Source organism: Aplysia californica, unplaced genomic scaffold, assembly GCF_000002075.1.
Source record: "Aplysia californica isolate F4 #8 unplaced genomic scaffold, AplCal3.0 scaffold01382, whole genome shotgun sequence".
NCBI lineage: Eukaryota > Metazoa > Mollusca > Gastropoda > Aplysiida > Aplysiidae > Aplysia > Aplysia californica.
This window is the reverse complement of record NW_004798652.1, coordinates 32,158-49,614: the sequence shown is the minus strand read 5'-3', so window position 1 is coordinate 49,614 and position 17,457 is coordinate 32,158. Positions and strand designations below refer to the sequence as shown.

At 40.6% G+C, this 17,457-nt stretch overlaps 1 protein-coding gene across 1 annotated transcript in view; it reads right to left on the bottom strand.

The window, feature by feature from the left end:
• LOC101849986 (intraflagellar transport protein 140 homolog) overlaps nt 1-17,042 on the bottom strand; it is a gene marked incomplete in the record, with an annotated part of 29,799 nt that extends 12,757 nt beyond the window's left edge. Inside the window, 19 exon segments of the mRNA XM_035973543.1 lie at nt 17-194; nt 1,320-1,537; nt 2,400-2,531; nt 3,349-3,517; nt 3,977-4,128; nt 4,786-4,903; nt 5,940-6,067; nt 7,058-7,149; nt 7,806-7,884; nt 8,483-8,593; nt 9,472-9,564; nt 10,299-10,548; nt 11,442-11,530; nt 12,262-12,437; nt 12,819-12,967; nt 13,492-13,619; nt 14,380-14,601; nt 15,648-15,897; nt 16,975-17,042. Coding sequence (XP_035829436.1) covers nt 17-194; nt 1,320-1,537; nt 2,400-2,531; nt 3,349-3,517; nt 3,977-4,128; nt 4,786-4,903; nt 5,940-6,067; nt 7,058-7,149; nt 7,806-7,884; nt 8,483-8,593; nt 9,472-9,564; nt 10,299-10,548; nt 11,442-11,530; nt 12,262-12,437; nt 12,819-12,967; nt 13,492-13,619; nt 14,380-14,601; nt 15,648-15,791 — 2,628 coding nt within the window.
• Nucleotides 17,043-17,457: the final 415 nt, after the last annotated feature.

Below are 17,457 nucleotides of genomic sequence, written 5' to 3'. Positions count from 1 at the left end.
CCGTACGTCCACTCACATAAAGTCCCAGCTGCGTGGCTAACACAGCCACCCTAGCGTCCAGCTCCGGCTCCTTGAGCGCCTCCCGTAGAGCCTTTGCCCCGCGGGCGTGCCCCATGTTGCCCAGACACACGCTGGCCACGTCCAGACGCCGGCTCTTCACGCACATCTTGGCCATGTTCTCCCACACTGACTCACTGACAGACACACACGAGGAAGAGAATTATATTTAGGCTTGATGAGAGGCACAAGAGAATTATACACTTGTTGTTGAGAGACACAAGAGAATTATACACTTGTTGTTGAGAGACACAAGAGATAGGTACACAAGACTTATTGAGAGAAACAAGAGATATGTACACAGACTTGTTCAGAGATACAAGAGAATTATACACATACAATTAAGGGACACAAGAGAATTATGCACTTGTTGTTGAGGTACACAAGAGAATTATACACTTGTTGTTAAGAGACGATAGAATAATACACTTGTTGTTGAGAGACACAAAAGATATGTACACAGCCTTGTTGAGAGACACAAGAAATATATATTGACATATTAAGAAACACAATAAAATTATACACTTGCTGTTGAGAGACACTAGAGATATGTACACAGACTTTTGGAGCAAAGGGAAGGGAAAAGAAGAAAACACAAGGAGTTAGCGGCAATGTTCTCTTGGTCTCTCACAATCGACTTGCTGGGACATGGAGTAAACACAAGAGGAAGAAACAACATATTTTTTTCCCAGGCCAGAGACTGTTCAACGTACGCGACAGCAGCAGTCAGTAGCACCCTAGAAGTTAAAAAAGATGAAAGACTGACCCTGTTACCAACAGATCCAAATTGCAAAGTAAGGTACTGAGTATGAATAAAGGGTACGCCCTTGAAATTCTCTTGGTTGTAATGGTGGAGGGCAGTAGACCATCTAAATTGTGTTGTTGTCAGTCCAGATCTTAATTGCGTAAATGGAGTAGCAAAACATATAATTACCAAATTTGTGTTGACGGAGGAGTAATATACCAATTTATCTAAATTGTTTTGATGACGGAGTGAAATATCAAATTATCCAAATTGTGTCAATACTAAATCATATAAACTGTTGAAAAGGGAGTAAAATATTAAATCAATTGTGTTTCTCGTAAAACAATCCAAAACATTTCCCTAATACCCCCCCTCCAACCCTTCCACCTCTTGATCAGCTTGATGTCATAAAACATTCCGTTAACCCCCCCTCCCCCCCCAACTTACACACACACATGTACAAATACACACACATGCACAAACACATGCACAAACACAAACACACACACACACACACCTTTTGATGAGCTTGATGGCCTTGAACGCCTCGTCCATGTTGCCGACGGCCAGGAAGAAGCTGAAGCTCATCATGGCGTCTCTGGTCCCACGGTCACTGTTCTCCAGACCCACGAAGTCCCGCATGATCTTACGGGCCACCAGCTTGGGGTACGAGGTGGCACCCGTCTCGGGATTGACCACTCCAAACTCCTGCTGGTCATCTGTCGCGTTCTCCCCCTGAAAACATTGGTTATTGTGGTCAATGAAACGGTCATCTGTTGCATTCTCTCCTTGAAAACATTGGTCATTGCAATGGTGATCTGTCATGTTCTCTTCCTGAAAACATTGGTTATTATAATGGTCATTTGTCATGTTCTTTTCCTGAAAACATTGGTCATTGTGGTCATTGTAATGGGGATCAGTCATGTTCTCTCAATGAAAACATTAGTCATTGTAATTGTCATCTGTCATGTTTTCTTCCTGAAAATATAGGTCATTGTAATGGTCATCTGTCGCATTCTCTCCTTGAAAACATTTGTCATTGCGGTCATTGTAATGGTCATCTGTCGTGTTCTCCCCCTGAAAACATTGGTAATTGTGGTCATTGAAACGGTTATCTGTCATGTTCTCTCCTTGAAAACATTGGTCATTGTAATGGTCATCTGTTGCGTTCTCTCCTTGAAAACATTAAACATTGGTCATTGAAATGGTGATCTGTCAAGTTCTCTTCCTGAAAATATTGTTCATTGTAGGAGTCATCTGTTGCATTCTCTCCCTGAAAACATTAAACATTGGTCATTGTAATGGTGATCTGTCATGTTCTCTCCCAGCAAACATTGGATATTGTAAGGATCATCTATCATTTTCACCCCAGCAAATATTGGTATTTGTAAGGTAATATATCCCTTTCCTTCCCAGCAAACAGTAGTTATTGTAAGGGTTTTAATTTTCCTGAAATGTATTCAAGTCTCGGTTATTATTTTTTTTCTGTAATATAATGGTGATGATGATGATGATGATGCAGGTAATAATGATGATGACAATGATGATGAATAAAATTAAAATCTCACCTCCTTCCCCTCCCCCCACATGTACTGACCTTCTTGGTGAAGTAGTAGTAGGGCACCTCCACCCCCATGAGTGTGTTGAAGTTGTCGGGCAGCGGGAAGCTGTCCTGGATCAACAGTCCATTTTCCGGGGTGCAGAACAGGGAGACTACCATCACCTCAACCTGGGGAACATACATGGGGGAGATGGTGGGGGTGGGGGTGGTGGGTTGAGAGGGGAGTAATGTTAGCCGACAGCAGCAATTCCCTGTGCATAAAGCAGGGATGCCAAATGATTTTTGAAAAAAAAACCGGAAAATGAGCGGAGCATCACACCTCACCTAAAACGAACCTTGTAAAATCTCTAAAGGAGCAAACAAAAACATTTCTCTTACTATTCACCTTTCCTTTGCAAGTGTATGAAAAAAACGGAAAAAGCCAGAAAAACCGGAGATTAGGCATCCCTGATAAAGTACAGTCAAATCTCCTCAAATTCAGTAAACTTTGTTTTGGTGAGCGTATTGCGACACTTGCAACATAATAAGGTCATATAAGTGCCAAAGATTAGAGCTGTCACAAAAGAGTAACAAACACAAAAAAAGGGGAGAGATAAGGACAATAGATACTGGATAGGAAAGAAGGAGCAAACAACACCAGAGCACCTGCCAACAACTCATTCAGTAAACTTTGAAATAACCATTAATAATTCATTCTGAAAGCAAAGCAATATCTCATGATTATGTGCTGTTTTAACCAGCCAGTGAACTCAAACCATAAATAATATATTCACAAATACACAAACTACTAACATTTATGCGCAGCTTTAGCCAGCTAGTAAACTCCAACCATAAATGATCAATTCACAGAGACACAAACTACCTATGTTTAGACGTCTTAGCCAGCCATTAGACTCCAACAACCAACAGTTTACACTCAAAAGCACAAACAGCTGTCATGTTGTACATGTTTATGTACTGTTTAAGCACTGGTCAGCAAACTCACCGGTCTCTCGTCCACTATCTTGGTCAGCGAGTGTCTGTGATCCATGCTGTGGTCCACCGTGTCGGGCAGCACCCAGGCCTCACACACAAACAGTTTGGCCTCGCTCGGGTCCCAGTGCTGGGACACTGGGTACCGGCCGGCGATGTCGCGGGCCGCCTGGTTCTTGCCTCTGTATAACCACAGAAGGTCACAGTATGTAGGTCATAAATAGTCAGTTCTACTGTAATATATAACTCATTACCCCCTGCCATTTCAGTATGCCACGATCTGCTGTTCAGAAATAGATTATTTTACTGTAAAGTAAAACTTAATCCACTCACCACCCTCCTCCATTACAGTATGTCACGATATTTAGTCACACATGAACATTTTTACTGTAATATAATATATATATATATATATATATATATATTACAACCAAATCCACTCACCACCCTCTGCCTCACACAAACTGTTTTATTGTCAAATAGATTCTGCCAAAACAGAATGTCAATTATATAGTCACAAAAAAAGTTTTATAATGTAAAAAAAATAAAATCCCTCAATAACACCCGCCCCGCCCGCCCCTACGTTTATCTCTAAACCTAAATCCACAACCATCCGCTACGATCTTGACTCGTGCCCTCACCTCTCGGCATCGTTGGTGTCGTTCTCGTCCTGACCACCAGAGGGTGCTGCGTAGTCATCCTGCTCTCCGCGGCCCGTCTCAAAGTTGAAGTACTGCACAGTGTCCAGCTCCACGTCCCAGAAGTACATCTTTGGGTCTGGCTTCCCGTCCGCCTGGGGAACAATGCAGTGAGTGACAACAGTCATATAATATGTGGGTGGAGGGTGGGTACTCTGCTGTGGTTTGCTTCTTCTTTCCTATCAAACATCTGTCATCCATAATGTTAAGTTACATTACCTTTTTCGTATAGATTAAACATTTTTAAAAAAAATGTAGGTGTTTGAACGCCCCCATCCAAACAATTTAAATCATTTAGGAGGTGGGCTTCTGACCTTTCCTGTCAGGGCCAACCGGGGTTAAATTTGGTACGAAATCCCAGCAGAAAGATTAAGATACTCGATAAAAATTTCCTTCCCATTCAGGAATCAAACTTGGGTCTCCTGTATGCTACAGGAAAGTGCCTAACCTCTACACAACAGATGCCAGTGTCTGATAGGGTCAGTAATTCAGTTTGGGAGTGAGGCCTGAGCATTAAAAATGGAAGATAACAACGCGTACCTAACAGCAGAAATATGGTTCTACAGAAAACTGCTTCGGGTCAGATGAACAGATAGAAGAACAACTGAAAGTGTCCTGAAAGAACTTGATACAAAGCGCACTATGCTTTCTGAGATCAGCAAAAGGAGACTCAAGTATATCTCATGAGTTTATGAGCTCTTCAAAACTTCACAATCTGACAACGTTGTTCAGGAATGTCAGTCAGAACTTACCGAGGTCACCTGCACGCTGACACGATTTCCGGCACAGTTGACCTTGGCACCTACGGCAGCGCCAAACCCAGGAATGACGTCTGCTAGATTCTTGGGGCTACTGTGAGCTTTAGCCTCCCTGAGAACATTGCAAAACATGAAGCAATCTTAACAGAGAACTTTACAAAACAATTTTTTACATGACTTAGAATTTTCATTTCCTTAAAATGATTCTCATAATGTCCAGTGCTGAATGTGAAAACAATGTATTAGGGATTAAGTCCCAATACTAATAATAGACTACACATATCAAAAGTATAATTCCCAAATAGACAGTATAATCTATTATTACCCAAACAAACCCTTTGACATTCTGCAATATTCTCCAATTCTTATGAAACATCTGATGCAAAAGTGCCATTTTACATACTGCATTATCAAGACATTGAAAAATATATCAACTTGACATTTATACGATTAAAATACTTCCATTCACGTACATAATCTTCATCGCAAGCCTCCGTCTCACTCAAGCATACTTAAATCTTTAACCATATTATATTATTGGAACCACACTTTTCACAAGTAAAAAGCTCAAGGGGGGCACCAGTAAGAGCAAATTTTTTCCATAAATCCTTGGCTAGCTGTTCAGATATACAAAGCCAAAATTTTGGGCTTTCTTTTTTTAAATTTCTTAGTTTTAGTAGAGTTTTTACGGCACTCGCAACTGCATAAGGTCATATGAGCGCCAGAAGATTACAAGCGTTACAAGAGAGTAACAAACATAAAAAAGAAGAAAGGGAGATAAGGATGACAGATGTTTGATAGAAAAGAAGAAGCAAACCACACCAGAGCACCCGCCACCCACCTACTTTTCAGTTTCTAAATCTGCGGTATTGGTTTTCATTTCCTCAAGAAAAATATTGTCAAAATTCAAATTGTAAATGTTGCAAAAAAGCAAGAAAAAATACATAAAGCAGGCACAAGACTGGGCTTACGACATTTTAACAGTTTGATTAACGATTTGCACAGAAGAAGTTGTAGTGGTCACTTCAAAGCCTCCCCATACCACAACACACCCCAACACATCACAACACAACATTACACGAAACACCACACTACAACACACCCCACCCCACCACAAACACTACATCACAACACAACACAGCACCCACCTCCTTGAGAGGTCGTAGACTCGGAGCACGCCGACGTCCGTGGCCACCACCAGATAACTGCCGCACACGTCCAGGCTGACCGGGTGACCCTCGGGCTCGGCAAATGTCATCAGCTGTTTCACTGTGCCCTGAAATACCGCAAGTGGAACCATTGTCAGAGCTCATGTTGTATTTGAGAGTTTGTTCCATACAATGCAGCTTTTTTTTCACAAGGGTTTTAAGGAACTTGAAACACAGTTTTCTAGTAGAGGTTTTACGGCGCTCGCAACTACATAAAGTCATATGAGCGCCAGAAGATTAGAGGCGTTACAAGAAAGTAACAAACATAATAAAGAAGAAGGGGAGATAAGGATGATAGATGTTTGATAGGAAAGAAGGAGCAAACCACACCAGGGCACCCGCCAATCACCCACACAAAGACAGTGTAAGATCTACCCACAGAAGCTTGCACAAATAAGCACTTGGTGTTAGTTTAAGTAAGAGTTTTACAGCACTTGCAACACAGATAGGTCATACAAGGGCCAAAGATTAGAGCTGTTAATGGAGAGTAACATACAAAGAAAAGAAGGAGGGGGGATAAGGGTGAAAATCGCGCCAGAGCACCCGCCAGCTTGTTAAATACAGTAAAGAGACATCCATGACATCAACAAAGACATTTTAAGATCTCAGAGCAGAAACCTTCACCTATATATGATCTTGTTTGTTTGTTAGAGAAAAGAGAAGGACACAAACATAATAAACGTAATTTATTGCAGGGAAAAGTAAGACAAGACTGACAGAAACAAACAGAGTGAAATAAAAGGAAGAAGAATGTAACAGTGACACCCTCCAACGACCCACCTCACATGTACATAGATGATAATTCAAGCAATCAACTTATCTTACATTTGTCAAATTTTGTTTGAAAGTGCCACAGGAGACAGCAAGCCATTTAAATGTTATCCAGCTTGGCACAAATTTTTCAGATGTTTAATGAAAACGCTGACCAAGAGAAAGATACAGTTTTTCCTCGTAATCACTTGACATTCATAATCGCATTACCTCCATGACCCCATGAGCTCAGAGATCACATGACCTCAGTGATCACATGATCTCCCTAATCAGACCAGACCTCTCACCTGGAATGTCCGGACCTGCACTTTGTTCTGCTCGATGGTGTAGACATTCTGCTCGTAGAGTGCCACTACCAGGGCCTCCGATGCGAACGTTCCTGCACAGGGGAAGGATTGGAAGGGTTGTAGTGATTGTGAATGTTTCATGCCCCCATCTACACAGATTAGATCCTCAATTAGAAGGCTCAGTGCCCCGCTCACACAGACCTAGGCTTATTCCATATTTCATCAGCTGGTTTAACAGGGGGAACACATAATATCAGTCAGCTGATCAAACGTTCCACGTCCAAAATTTTGAATTTTTTAAATAATGCAGTTTCTTAATCTGTGTTCAAAATGTTACATGGGTTAACAGGGGAGACACCTAAGCTAATGGACAAGTGAGTACAACTGACCAGCTTTAAGACAATATGAGTAACCTTTAGTACTTAAACCTTCCCTTTTTTTTCTTTTTACATCACAAGTGACAACTCTTTAATTTACTGACTGAAAATATTTGGTTACTATCAGTGCTGGGACCATTGATTTTATGCAGGTATAATTCAAATTCATCTTTACAGCCCAGATGCCAACATACAGATGGTTAATCAAATAACTACTGTTTTCAATGTGCTACTTTTCTGACAGAAAACGTCTTGTTTAAATAAATGTCCAAGGGGGAAAACAAGCGAAATAAATTTTATCCAGCTTCACACAAATTTTTAAAGATTTTCAATCTAATCTGAAACCTCGATCTAGTGGAAGACATACATACCTGCCGCCTTGATCATGGCTTTATCTGGTGAATATTCATAGATTATGACTCGCTTGCCATTCCACACAGCCAACGTGTCCTGAGAAAAAAAAGGGAAGAGTTAGTTTTCCTCCGACTTCCATCATGCAATATTCGACAGTCAACAGTCACCTTCTACAACAGGGAAAAACAGAAACACATTAGAGCCTGCCTCCTAAATGATTATTTTTGATGTCAAAAGGGGCATGAAATATCTCGTCATTTACTGATATAACTGATTTAACAATGTCCCACTTATCATTAGAGATACACAGTATAGATAGACAGTCAAACCTGCTCTCACTGTCACCTGTGTAAGACAATCACCTGTACAAACAGCCACTTCCCATCCCCCCCCCCTGAGTCTTTTTTAAACATTATAATGATACTGTTTAAGATAACCATCTGTCTAGGAAGGCCATTTTTTTCTTTGGCAGTGGGTGGCCATCACAGACAACTTAAACTATTTTATTTCCCCACCATCCAAAATATAAGTATGTATTAATTCACAATAATGTGGGTAGAGAAAATCTTCTTGGTGTGGAATGAGACAAATCAACATCTGTCGATTGTTTCTATCTTTGACTTCAGATAGGTTCTCAAGAGCAGCAACACAAGTCAAAAAGTTTGAAGTATAAAAAGATTAACCTCTGACTGACCTTTGTGGTACAAATGCCCTTGACCTGTATCTCTGTCTTCAGGTCATGATGGTTTCCGGCGGCGAACATTTCGATGTTTAGAGCGCCTGGCCCGTACTGGACAACAGCTGTCTGTGAGCAGATAAAATAAGGGGATGGGGGATATGTAATATGGTTTGAGTTAGAGTAAAGAGAAGAACAATGGTATGGTTACAGAGACTTGACACTGGGGGAAAAAACAAAGACACACAAGACAGACACAACGAGGGAGAGAAACAAAGCACAAAATTGACACAAAATAATAAAAATACCCTTTACAACTCCTGCATTTGTGTCTTTGCAAATCTCCACACCCTCCCCCACCCCCTTCCCAGAAATACTTTTCATAATTGATGAACCTTGGTTGGTGATATTTTTTACTTAACACAATACCCTGCTAGGCACAAAATACATCTAACATTCGCATACAACAGTAACATTTTCCACTGGGAGAATAAACTATTACCTCTCTCTCATCTCTCTCAAACTATATCTACCTAACATTCACATACACAAGTAATTACATATATAATAATTAATAATAATAATAATAATAATAATAATAATAATAGATAGCATTTGTATAGCGCAAATCCCCGCTCAACAGCAAGCTCTATGTGCTTTACAATCTACACTATTACCCCGGCAGACGTTAGAGCATTCTGAAACAATCTAAAATTCCTGGGAAGCATATAGTGCAAGTAGCCATTTATAGGTGCTTAAACACTAACATACTGACAAGATTTTTCACTGTCTATGGACGGGTACCCATTCTCATCAGGGTGAAGTGGGGAAAATTAGTGTAAAATGCCTTTCCCAAGGACACAATGTCGGGCCCGCGGCTCGAACCCCCGAACCCGTAACCTCACGATTACGAGTCCAGTAGCTTAACCCCTATCGAACACTCACATACACCATTAACACCAGAACACTCACTGACCACCCACTAACCACACACGTTCGTCACTCACCTGGTCCCTGTAGCCGTAGCTCATGACCTGCTCACACAGGATGTACACGTTGGCGATGGTGTTGACGGCCATCAGACCCCGGCTGTAGCTCCACTGAGGGGACACATGACACACATGACACATGTTGAACATAAGACATACTGGTCAAATGTTGAAATTAATCATAATCGTCAAATGTTGCACTTAATCATAATGGTCAAATGTTGAACATACGATACCCATCTTACAAGACAAACACTGAATACAGGACACACTTGTCATATGACACATGTTGAACATATGACACGCACCATACATAACATGTGTTGAACATAGAATTAAAACCACATATTACACGTGTTGAATACAGGACACTTGTGCTACTATGACACACGCTGAACATATGAAACATGTATTACATTACACATGTTGAACATAGGACACACACCACATATAGCACAGGTTATAAATGACTGCATGTTCGTTTCTTTAATAGAACAAGACATTATAGCAATATAATATCAATAGTTTTACCTCAATCTGCCTGATGAGACATGACATATATCAATAAATTTACCTATAGCTGCCTGATGAGACATAACATATTTTCACTGTGCAAGAAAGTGCAAGAAAAATGGCATAACTCAGAATTGAGCCAAAATTGTAACTAGCCTTTTATTTTGAAGAATCAAAACGTAAAAGTGCTGGCATTACAAAAGAAATTTGTGTGTTTTACAATTTATAAGATGATAAAGTCTACGTAAACAGGCTTTTTTATTTATCTTAAAAGCAGCACAAATGAGATGTGCCATTTCGCTAACATAGTGATGATATATCGAATGCTTTACCTCAATCTGTCTAATGGGCCCCTCCACTGTCGCGGGTGCCTGAAGCTTCCACTTCTCGTCCCCATCCACCCTCCGACCACCCCCAGGTGGGCTGTACTTCCACAGTGCCACATTGCCCATGTTGGTCCCAGCGGCCAGGACCCCATACTGCGGGTGATACGCCAGGCACATGATCAGCTCGTTCTGATCGTAGCCCGAGTGACCTTCCAAGGTCAGGATGTAGTTGTCGTCTTGTTCCAAGTCCCACATCCTGAAAATGTTTACAGTTCAGTTTGTGAAAAAATTTGACGGCACTTGCAACACGATTAGGTCATATGAGTGCCGAATGTTAGAGATGTTACTAGAGAGTGACTTACAAAGAAAAAAAGAGGAGAGATGTGGATGATAGATGTTTGATAGGAAAGAAGGAGAAAACCACACCAGAGCACCATCCAACCATCGTCTGAGATTTACAGACTGCTTTGAGGAGGGGGTGGGGGTGGGGGTGGGGAGAATATGAGAAACACAACAATATCAGAAGTAGGTCAAACTCTTCTTTGTGAAACAGTGAATTAGCCCAGGTCGATCATAATCAAGCAAAAAGTTCCAGAACAAAAGTGGGAGGGATTGGGAGAGTTTAAAGTTAAGTAGGGAAGAACATTGACTCGATAACCATTGTTAAGTGGGGGTAGGGGTGGGGGAGCAAGGTAGAAAAGGAAAGAGGTAAAACCTACTAATGGCGACCTCCAACCACCCACAAGTGACTATATTGTCACCATATCAGACCCAAGGACACTCAGAAACATTCTCGGTTCCCGGGAGCAAACAATGTAAGCAGATGATTAAGCACCAACAAACTGACAAGATTTTTCACTGTCTGTAATCAGGTACCCATTCCCACCTGAGAGAAATGAAGAAAATACACGTAAAGTGTTTTTACCTAGGACATAACATCAGGCTCCTGTCTGGGTTTGAATCCACAACCTTTCAGCTGGGAGTCCAACACCCTAACCACAGGACCACTGATGCCACAAGACACAGACCCAGACACATACAGACACAGACACCCCAACTCACTTGACATCCATCTCCCCTGCTGCAATGGCCAACAACACTACAAGACACAGACACAAACACAGACAAAGACACAGACACCCCACTCACCTGACTCCCATCTCCCCCGTTGCGGTGGCCAGAATGCCCTTCCCGGCCCAGATAAACGTCGGGTTGTCAGACCGGCCGCTCAGCTTCACCTGGACAAGACAAAACAAAATGTAACATGAATATGCAAGGGATGGCTAGCTTGTTTCTTCTTTTCATTTTGTTTTTCTCCACGTGAGAATCTGATTCCTGTACCACATATACATCATTTAAGAGGAGTTTTTCAGGGGAGAGAAAAAAACGGTTTCATTTTTTTCACAATTGTACTTTAACTATTTTTTCTTGCTCTTTTCAAAACTTATGAATGGAATTCCATCAAAATATCTCTTGAGTATATGCAGCCAATACCACAGATTAAGAAATTAAAATAAAGATATATTTTTTAAAATTTGGGCCTAGTACATCTTAACAGCTGGCCAATGATAGGAATCTAGATGGAATTACAAAATTGACGTTGAACATTTCTCCACTCGTGTTTCAATGAGGAACAAAGCTAGTGGTGGTGAAGTAACCTTGAACATGGCATTGAACAGAAGTGCGAGAGCCTAGCTGCTGCTGGATCGATAAAACAACAACAACAATAGCAACAACAACAACTACAACAACAACAGCAACAACAACAACAACAGCAATAACAACAACAGCAGCAACAACAACAACCACAGCAACAACAGCAACAACAACTACACCAACAACAACAGCAACAACAACAGCAACAACAACAGCAATAACAATAACAGCAACAACAACATTTACAGCAGCAACAACAACAACAATAGCAACAACAGCAACAACAACTACAACAACAACAACGAGAAGCAACCTTGAGAATCTCCTTCGTGTCCATCTCCCCAAAGACAGCGTGCTGGGTCAGCATCAAGGTCTCTGTGATGGTCACCAGAACGTTCTTCTCCTCGTAGAACAGGAGCTTCTTGATGGCCACGTCCAGGGAGAAACACTGGACACATCGGCCCTGGTCACCCATGTAGTAGACGCCGCCTGTGACAAATGGGGGAAAACATGTAGTAATAGCAAGAAGATCTCTTCATCCGCCACTCTTTTCATTTTCACTTTTCAAACAAAATGGATAAAAAAGACTTATTAGTTTACTGAATAAAAAGAAGTGCATCACACAATAATGGTAGTTTAATGCAGAGAAAAGTAAGCCACACAGACGAAAACTATAGAATGTAAAAAAATAAGCTGTATCTACCATTGGGGAGGGGAAAGGGGGTGGGGGGGGGGGGGGGCAGGGCTCAAAGGCTTAAGAGAGGAAAAAGTCTTCATGAATTCTTTTACCATAATTCTACTTTACATACCACTGGCTATCCGGAGGATAAAGTCTTCAAGAATTCTTCTAGCACATTCAGTAAAACTTACCACTGGCTCCCCCGATGAAAAAGGCCAGCGATTCCTGAGGGCCAAAAGGAGCCCCAGAAGATTTGTTCTTGCCTCCCTTTTTCCAGTTGAACATTTCCAGCGCCGACTCGTCCCCACTCACCGCGGCTCTGGCTAGACTGTTGATGTCCCTGAAATGATTAAGTTTAGTTATAGTAGGAGTCACACCAAAGCACCTGCCGACCACACACATTATTGTTGTAAAAGGAAAGTATCTATAGCTCATTTTTTCTTCCCGTGTGAAGAGCCATTTTCAATATTCACGTTTTTGCATGTGATATTACGTCAAATAAAGGGGAAGACAACATTGCTTTTTTGTTTCTCTTTAACCTGGTATGTAAGGGGCAACTAAAACAATGTTTTACCTTATCGCAGAAGTCTTAAAGCCTGGATAACCATATTCTTAAAGCTTTGCGAAAAATAATCCCCCCCCAAAATGTGCAGACTTTAAAAAAACCTTACTTGGTCTTTCAACGAATCAATGTAAAAGGAGAAAAGCACGAGTTTTATCTTTTGTTTCAACAAAAATCCGTGCAATAATGTGGCCCTATAAACATGTGGAGGAACATGTGATAGATGTGTAACATGCTGAAGAACACAGTTAGGTGCGACACAATTTAAGACCATATGCTTAAAGAAGTGTCAGTTTCCTCACATGACAGGGTCCGGGGGTGGTGCGGGTTTCAGGATGATCTGGCTGATGGGCTCCTGTAGGTGGTGTTGGAACGGGTCTTGGCCCAAACGACCTTTGCTGTCTGACTTCCAGCCAATCAGAACACCCGCCTGAAGACAAGAAAAAAAATACCCAACCCTCATCAATAATCAATATAACCCCACAATCACTGCAAGATGTGGCTGTGACAGATGCAGTAAACATGTCCCGTTAAAGATGAAGCATTGAAACATTGCAGGATGGCTGAAAAAAAATTAATTCTTCAAGATACAGAGCAAACCATAAAGTGATTTCTATATCTATCTCGTCTTTAATTCCAACACAAAAGTCCCAGTTTGCGGGTTTTTGATCTCCTGAATATCTACAGGCTTTTAACCTGCACATCATCACTGCTACAAAACCTGAACCTCCACATCATCACTGCTACAACACCTGAACATCATCACTGCTACAAAACCTGAACATGATCACTGCTACAAAACCTGAACATGATCACTGCTACAAAACCTGAACATCATCACTGCTACAAAACCTGAACATCATCACTGTTACAAAACTTGCACATTCACATCATCACTGCTACAAAACCTGCATCTTCACAATGCACTCCCACAAAACCTCACATCATCACTGTAACAAAACCTTTCAATCATTGCTGCTACCAAACCGGCACATCATCGCTGCTACATAACTTTTCAATCAAAACTTTTCAATCATCCCTGTTACAAAACCTGAACATGATCACTGCTACAAGACAAATCAGTGACTAGAACTTTCAGACACCTGAGACAGACCTGGATCCTACCCTCATAATAAGACAGGTGAGACAGAAAGTGAATCCTGTCGTAGCTCTCTGAGGAAGTGACTCACCGTGTCGGCAGTAACGAGCCGAGAGCCGTGAGAGCTCCATCTCATGACTGTGATCTCTGAGTGATGTAGATGAGGGGCCTCGATCAGTTCTTTGTCTTGCTCATTCCACAAGGTGATCTCCCCTGTCTCCCAGCCCACCGCCAGAATTTTTCGCGTTGGGTGCCAGGAATAGGCCGTGGGGTGCCCTTGATGGCCGATTGGTTTGTGGGGAATTTTCTCACCCTTAAGTAAAGAAAAATGAAATTTTGCAACATGAGAAGCAATACCAAATATGTCAGTTTTACATGTAGCTGACACTTGAGGTCATCTTCTGAATCCTTTCCATTTTTTTAAATAAAAAAAGGAATGGATTTCATTCAAAAGTAGTACACAGAAATTAACTTTATAAAATATACGTATAAACTTTTTTAAAGCATTCAATAAAAGAATCTCTATCCAGCAACAAAATGACTCTGAAAGATTATCAGAAAGGCCTTTAAGTTTCAGTAAAAATAAATACCAGTCTACAACAAGAGAATCTAAAGTCAGATAAAGTCAGCTTGGATATTTCTGCAGGACAAAATGTGGACATGAATCTGCAAATCTACAAAGTGATAATTCAATGAATGCAAAACAATAATGGAAAAGGATGAGAGATGGTGGGGGTGGGGGTTGGGGGGGGGGGGGGTTGGGGGTGGTGCAGCTAAAACCAATAAATAGCAAATAACAACAGTTAAATGAGGACATTATTATTAAGTTGTGCTTTATTTTAATCATTACTTGAAATCAAGGCGACAGACTGTTCGAGAGCAGTTGGCAGGTGCTCTGGTGTGGTTTGCTCCTTCTTTCCTATCTAACATCCGTCGTCTTTCTGTCCCCTCCGTTCTTTCCAGTGTATGCTACTCTCTAGTACTTTCCCTTTTTTTTACCCTTCCCCCTTCCAAAAAAAGGATAGTAGTAGTGTATGCTACTCTCTAGTAACACCTCTAATCCTCTGAATTTATGAATATATATGACCTTGACCTAAAGTGTTGCAACTGCTGTGAAAGTTTTACTAAAAAACTAAAAGTACATTGTATGGTTATGTGTTATATGATATTAGTTCATGTTCTCTGTACGTTATGTTGTGTACCCCATATTATTTGATGTTATGTCGTACCTGTATCATTCATTGTCCCTTTTATCCGTGTTCACAGATGAAATCATCATCTACCTGTTATAATAAATTAACTACACAGAGAAGTCTTTCTTCAAACATGGATGTGCAGACAAGTGGATATACTACTCACCTCCTCGTTAAAGATCATGACACTCCCACCCCTGTCCTCACTGTATGCCAACACAGCCACCAGCGGCGAGGACTTGAGCCAGCCGATGTCGGTGTTGATGCCCGCTCCATCCGTCTCAAGACGGTGGTCGAAGTGCACTGCCATCTTGTTTTTTTAACGACTTCTCAATTTAAAGCTTAGCAAAAACTTGCTAAAATTCTGTAATTTGACACTGGAAAGGATGCGATTTGCACAGACGTCATTCAAGCATCTGAAAAACAATTACAAGTTGGAATTCAAATTACAGAAATAAACCCCTTTTTTTTTGGTAACACAGGATAAATTTCTACCTTTCAACAAACAAGTAAGTAAGTTTTATGCACCGTATTATAATTCCATGCTACTGATACTACCAATCTTCCGTAAGTGCAACTACTGCGTCACCTGTGCTTTCCTGACTGCACAGAAGTACAAAGCATTTGCCCCCCTTATAAACCTTAGGGTTTAGATCATATATATGTTATTTCTCACCAGCAGTGTTTACAAATTTCTTCAAGAAATAAAAGGGAACAAGATTAATATGCACCAGAAAATACAGCCATCTTCAATGAATACTATTAATACTTTAGACACAATAGAAGTAAAAGTAACATTTAAGATGGATTTCTTTGTCCTCGTTAAAAGAAAGTTTAGTTTATCAGTGCCAGAGGGGCATCAAATTCATACAATCCTCTTCATATAGATCTATACATCTTACTGAAACAGGGTGCTTACGGTAGACTGGAATACTGCAGTAAAACATGTTCCTTCCACTACTAGGAGCTTCTAAATACTTTTAAAAACACTGAAAAAAGTCTGTCTCTGGGGATCATTTTATAATTCAGATCATCTGTCTAAGATGTAAGCTTATCCTGGATCTACATTGTAACAGTTAAATTACCAGACAGTTAAATGAGTCTTACAGTCTAAAAAGTTCTCACAATATTTCATCAACAACTGCCAAGGAAAGCCAAAGCAAATTCAAAACCTGCTACTCTCACATTACATCAAGTACTAATGAACAAGAATATATCTTCATTACTCTTGTCAAGAATGTAAATTGACTTCAGAAGGAAAGTTATCCATTAATAAACATGTCTTTTTATTTTGACGAAGATTGCTAATTTGAGTTGGAGTTCGGGATTTGGTTGGTGGGGCCATGGAAAGAATTTCATCTTATATGCCACTACACAGCCAGTCTGAGTCACTATAAGGAGTCTTACAATATGCATCTCCAGTTTTTATGCTACTGAAATACCAGTAATTGACATGGTATTCCCAGAAAGTATCACAGATGAACATTTGTTACCTTGGTAACTATGATGCTTCTAAATGAAAACTTTCAGCATTCCATTTCGTCCATGTTGAAACTATGCGTGACCCCGGAAGAATTCTGTATCATGGGTAAATAAAAGTATTCTAAAAACATACCTTGGTGAAGGAATCCCATGAACCTTACGAAACAAACTATTTCGTTTCATTGCTGAACGTCGGCGTAATTATTGTTCGGGTTTTTCTTCTTCTAAATTTTTGCCCATTTGCTTCTGATCTTTTTAGATCTACCTATTTTGTTTGTCTTTTCACTACAAAATTGTACAGATGAAATTGGCCCAAACAAAATGAAAACAAAGTCAACAATTTAACCTGCAACCTCAATCACAGTTAGATCTAGCCTAGGCTATATAAAATGGTGATCATAGAGAAAGGACTTATTTCACTTTTCCGATCCAGTTACTTTTACTTTTCCGTCTCCGATCCAGGCCATCATATTATAGAAAGGACTTTCACTTTT